The sequence below is a fragment of the Aptenodytes forsteri genome, unplaced genomic scaffold (genome assembly GCF_000699145.1).
Source record: "Aptenodytes forsteri isolate BGI_AS27 unplaced genomic scaffold, ASM69914v1 Scaffold113, whole genome shotgun sequence".
Taxonomy (NCBI): domain Eukaryota; kingdom Metazoa; phylum Chordata; class Aves; order Sphenisciformes; family Spheniscidae; genus Aptenodytes; species Aptenodytes forsteri.
Window position 1 is genome coordinate 317,106 of NW_008795032.1, and position 4,869 is coordinate 321,974.

Consider the following 4,869-nt stretch of genomic DNA (forward strand, 5'->3'; position numbering starts at 1 on the left):
AACGAAAACATCCCTGTGTTACCAACACTGTTTCCAGCACAAATCCAAAACACAGCCCCATGCCAGCTGCTATAAAGAAAATTAACTCTATCCCAGCCAAAACCAGCACAGGAGGGTTAAATATTACTATGAAAATTATCTTTTACAGTTCTTATCTGCAGTTTCACTTATGAGTTGCTCTCTGCACATTTATTACCAGCTTTCAAAAGTCTGTAGACTGCGGGATGACGTGAGATCAACCACTGACACTGTGCTCTGCAGGTCACTGCTGTCACCAGTGTGCAGAGGTGGTCACAGCACTGTACAGGGAGGAAGACCCAAATCTGGGCAGCATGGCCCTGAGCCATACCTTGCCAGCTAGACCTCAAAATGACACCAGCCCTCCTCTTTTTGCCAGGGTAAATCAGTACCAGCTGCATTTATATACTGAAGCGCAACGGAAGAAGTATGAGCGGAACAAAGTTCAGCAGAAGATCCAGGAGTTCAAGCGCTTCATTGAGAATTACCGGCGCCATATTGTCTGCGTGGTCCTCTTCTCCGCCATCACCGCCGGCGTGTTTGTGGAGAGAGCCTACTGTGAGTGCCCATCCAGCCCTGCTGCCCCAGATGAGGAGGTGTGCGTGGGCTTGGCTCCTCAAAGCTGCTGGCTGCATGGGGCATGCTGGGGTGTGAAAGGTCCCAGCACAGCTTTGGGCAACAGTGTTGGTTCCCCCCAGAATAACCAAAAGATTACTGAGGTTGGAAGGGACCTCTGGAAGGATCTGGTCCAATGGTCTGCTCAGAGCAAGGCCAATTTCAAAGCTGAATCAGGCTGCTGAAGGTCTTGTCTAGAGAAGGCTTGAAGAGCTCCGAGGTTGGAGATCCCACCACCTCATTGGGCCTGTGCTCGTTTTTGACCGTCCTCCCTGTGAAGAGTTTTTATTTTACATCAAACCTGAATTTCCTTTAGTGAAACTCATGCTGTTGCCTCTCATCCTTTCTCCGTGCATCTCTGAAAAAGAGTTTGGCTCTCTCGCCTCTGTAACAGCCATTAAGTGGTTGCAGACAGCCACAAGGTCTTCCCTGACCCGTCTCCTCCAACCTGAACAAGCCCATTTCCTTCAGCCTTTCCCCTACCTGATGTCCTCCAGCTCCCACCCATCCTGGTGGCCTCCACTGGACTTGTTCCAGTTTGTTGATGCCTCTCATATTGGGATGCCCAACTGAGAACACATTACCAAGGTGCCGTTTCACAGTGCCCAGCAGAGGAGGACAATCCCCTCCCTTGACCTCCAAAGAGACCCTGTCACCCAGCAGCTCTGGGGGGTCTGACACGGAGAATTGTGCCCCTGTCCCCACACAGCCCCATCCCTGATGACCTTTTCTTGGTGGAGCCGTGCAGGTGGCTGTCCCCTTGTTGCAGGAACGGTCATGGCCCTCAGCGCCGGGCACGTTGACGCCCCCTCCGCTCTCTCTCCCCAGACTATGCCTTTGCATCCCCCAGCACTGGAATCGCACAGACCACCTTTGTGGGGATCATCATCTCCCGAGGATCGGCTGCCTGCATCTCCTTCATGTACTCCTACATCCTGCTCACCATGTGCCGCAACCTCATCACCGTCCTGCGGGAGACCTTCCTCAATCACTACATCCCCTTTGATGCCGCCGTGGACTTCCACCGCTGGGTTGCCATGGCAGCCCTGATTTTCTCAGGTAGGTGGGCTGCTGGGGGCATGTGTTGCCCACAAACCACAGCTAAAGCAGGAGGACCACCCCATCATGGCACAGCAGGACCAGGCAGAAGCTTGAAGACCCATATGGAGCCTGGAGAGACACAGATGCTTTGCGCCGGAGAAGAGGAGGAATTGCCAGGTCCCTGGGCACGTCAGCAGGGTCTGGCGCATCTCCATCCACAGCAACAGTGATGCTTTTCTCTCCTGGTTTCTGTCTCTTACAGTGCTCCACACTGCAGGTCACGTAGTGAACGTCTACATCTTTTCCATCACGCCTCTCAGCGTGTTGTCCTGCCTCTTTTCCAGTGTCTTTACGGATGATGGGTAGGTGAAATTTAAAGCACAGTCCAGACAGAGTGTCCTGGGCATGGATGGGAATGAAAGTGGAAACCAGGAGTTTGCTCTGGCCACTCCACGGTGCAATCTCTTGTCCCTCTCCAGGTCACAGCTCCCGCAGAAGTATTACTGGTGGTTCTTCCAGACTATTCCAGGTGAGTCCACCTAGCAGGCAGACCACCTGCATGCCCATGCCCAGGATGGGCAGCCCTCTGCCCAGCCCAGTTGGACCTGCTGTGGGGCTGCCCTGATCCCTGCTGAGACCTCCCAACCTCTTCACTCACAGGCATGACGGGAGTGCTGCTTCTCGTGATCCTGGCCGTGATGTATGTGTTTGCCACCCACCACTTCCGACGCGTCAGCTTCCAGGGCTTCTGGATCACCCATCATCTCTATGTGCTCCTCTACGTCCTGGTAAAGCATTTGAGCTGGGAGGGTGGGGTGGGGATCACAAGCCCATGGGTCAGCCTGGCCGACAAGGTGAAATAGCTGGGGAGGTCCCAAGGGAGCTGGTGGCCGCAATCCTGGCTCCCCACTGCTGCTGAGCTGCCACCAAATCAGACACGGGGTGATGGCTTACTGTGCTGAGTGCCGTGCTGATGGGGTCTGCTCCCTGCCCAGGTCATCATCCACGGCAGCTATGCGCTGATCCAGCAGCCCCGCTTCTACGTCTACTTCATCATCCCAGCTCTCATCTACAGTGCGGACAAGCTGCTCAGCCTGAGCAGGAAGAAGGTGGAGATCAGCGTGGTGAAAGCCGAGCTCCTGCCCTCAGGTACCGCATCCTCCCTGGCCGTGCATCTGGGGCTGGAGCGATGGAAGAAACACAGCTACCAGCCCTGCCAGCACTGCGATGGCAGCAGTGCCCAACCCAGGTGGCACGTAGGTGACTCTGGCCCCGAGAAATGTTCCGCTGGCTGTCACACATGCTGGTGGCTCAGGCTGGCACCTCCAAGAGTTAGCTGCATCCCATTACACATGCTGCCCCGATGCCTTTGCAACACCCCTGCATGGCAAGGGTCTCCTGTGCCACTCCCCCCGACAGGTAGGGAAACTGAGGCACAGAGCTCAGGCCATCACACCCTGGGATCAGTTGTTTACCTAAGAACCACCGGTTGGCCCCAGGGCTGTGCCCCAGCACGGCCTCTCCAGCATCTTGAGCCCTGTGCCTGGCTCCACGGCTTGTCCCCAAGCCCCCTCCCACCCACCCTGAGCACAGCCCTAATGCTCCATCTTTCCTTGAGCCCACTCACCTCCCTCAGCCTTTCCTCTCCAATGCTTAATGTCTCCACCTTAACAAAGTCCCCATCCCCATCCCCCCCCAGGCGTCACCCACCTCCAGTTCCAGCGGCCGCAGGACTTTGACTACAAATCCGGGCAGTGGGTACGCATCGCCTGTGTGGCCCTGGGCACCACCGAGTACCACCCCTTCACCCTGACCTCGGCGCCGCACGAGGACACGCTGAGCCTGCACATCCGGGCCGTGGGGCCCTGGACCACCCGCCTGCGGGAGCTCTACTCCCCGGAGAGCCTGGGCCTCATCAACAAGCTGCCCAAGGTGAGCCCCACGCTGTTTCCCCGGGGATGGGGACATCCAAGCCCAAGAGCATCTCAGCAATGGGTTGTGCCCAGCCCAAGGCACTTCTCCAGCCTTGAAGGTGGCCAAGACCTGGGCAAGTGGAGGAGGGAGATGCTCTGCTGATGGCTGGCTCCCTTCCAGCTCTATCTGGACGGGCCCTTTGGGGAGGGCCACCAGGAGTGGAACAAGTTCGAGGTGTCAGTGCTGGTGGGAGGAGGCATCGGGGTGACGCCCTTCGCGTCCATCCTCAAGGACCTGGTCTTCAAGTCATCCATCAGCTCCAAGCTGTTGTGTAAGAAGGTAAGAGGAAGCATCTAGAGGACAAGAGCCCTCCCGAGATGCCTCCTGCTGCTGGTGGCCTCTTCAGGGGCAAAATCCCCCATGACTCATCTGGGAAGGAGCCCCATGGACGTGTGTGGGGTGCTGGTCCCATGCTGAGCCTTATCCCCCTGTGCCACAGATCTACTTCATCTGGGTGACACGTACGCAGCGGCAGTTTGAGTGGCTGGCGGACATCATCCGCGAGGTGGAGGAGGCAGACAGGAACGACCTGGTCTCTGTCCACATCTACATCACGCAGCTGGCCGAGAAGTTTGACCTGCGCACCACCATGCTGGTGAGCCTGGCCACCCGCCAGGGAAGATACCATGCCATGCTGGGCCATGCTGGGCCAACTGACGTGCACTGATCTCTCTTCCAGTACATCTGCGAGCGGCACTTCCAGAAGGTGCTGAACAAGAGCCTGTTCACAGGGCTGCGCTCCATCACCCATTTTGGGCGCCCTCCCTTTGTACCCTTCTTCAACTCGCTGCAAGAGGTGCACCCTGAGGTCAGTGCCTGGCCAGGGACAGGAAGGGGGGCACCCACCAGCCAGTGTGGAGGACTGGTCCCAGCCTGTCCCCGAGGCCCTGGAGACCTTGGTGGCATCCGCACCAAGGGCAGGGCAGAAGGGGCATGAACTCCACTTTCCCTCCGGAGCCAGGATGAGCTGCAAGAGTCAGCAATGCCCCGTACCAGCCAAACACCCCCCCCATGGCGAGACCACGGCTACAGCCACTGCCCGGAGCTGGCAGAGACCCTGGGGGATCCTATCCTTTCTCCATGGCCCCAGCAGCTCCATGGGGAGGTGACAACCTCCCCAAAAGCCTCCTCAGGCCAGAACAGACTGCTCAGCCAGCATCCGTGCCCAAAGCTGCCAGCGGGCAAGGGGCCAAGGGGGGCTGGGCTGGGGGGGGGGGGAAC

The 4,869-nt window shown here is 57.8% G+C and overlaps 1 protein-coding gene across 1 annotated transcript in view; it reads left to right on the forward strand.

The window, feature by feature from the left end:
* LOC103896475 (dual oxidase 2) overlaps nt 1–4,869 on the forward strand; it is a 22,083-nt gene that overhangs the window by 16,748 nt on the left and 466 nt on the right. The window contains exons 23-32 of the mRNA XM_019471271.1: nt 398–576; nt 1,462–1,692; nt 1,937–2,036; nt 2,154–2,203; nt 2,335–2,462; nt 2,670–2,823; nt 3,374–3,606; nt 3,769–3,927; nt 4,088–4,243; nt 4,328–4,456. Of these exons, the coding sequence (XP_019326816.1) occupies nt 398–576; nt 1,462–1,692; nt 1,937–2,036; nt 2,154–2,203; nt 2,335–2,462; nt 2,670–2,823; nt 3,374–3,606; nt 3,769–3,927; nt 4,088–4,243; nt 4,328–4,456 (1,519 nt within the window). The remainder of the gene's footprint in view (nt 1–397; nt 577–1,461; nt 1,693–1,936; nt 2,037–2,153; nt 2,204–2,334; nt 2,463–2,669; nt 2,824–3,373; nt 3,607–3,768; nt 3,928–4,087; nt 4,244–4,327; nt 4,457–4,869) is intronic.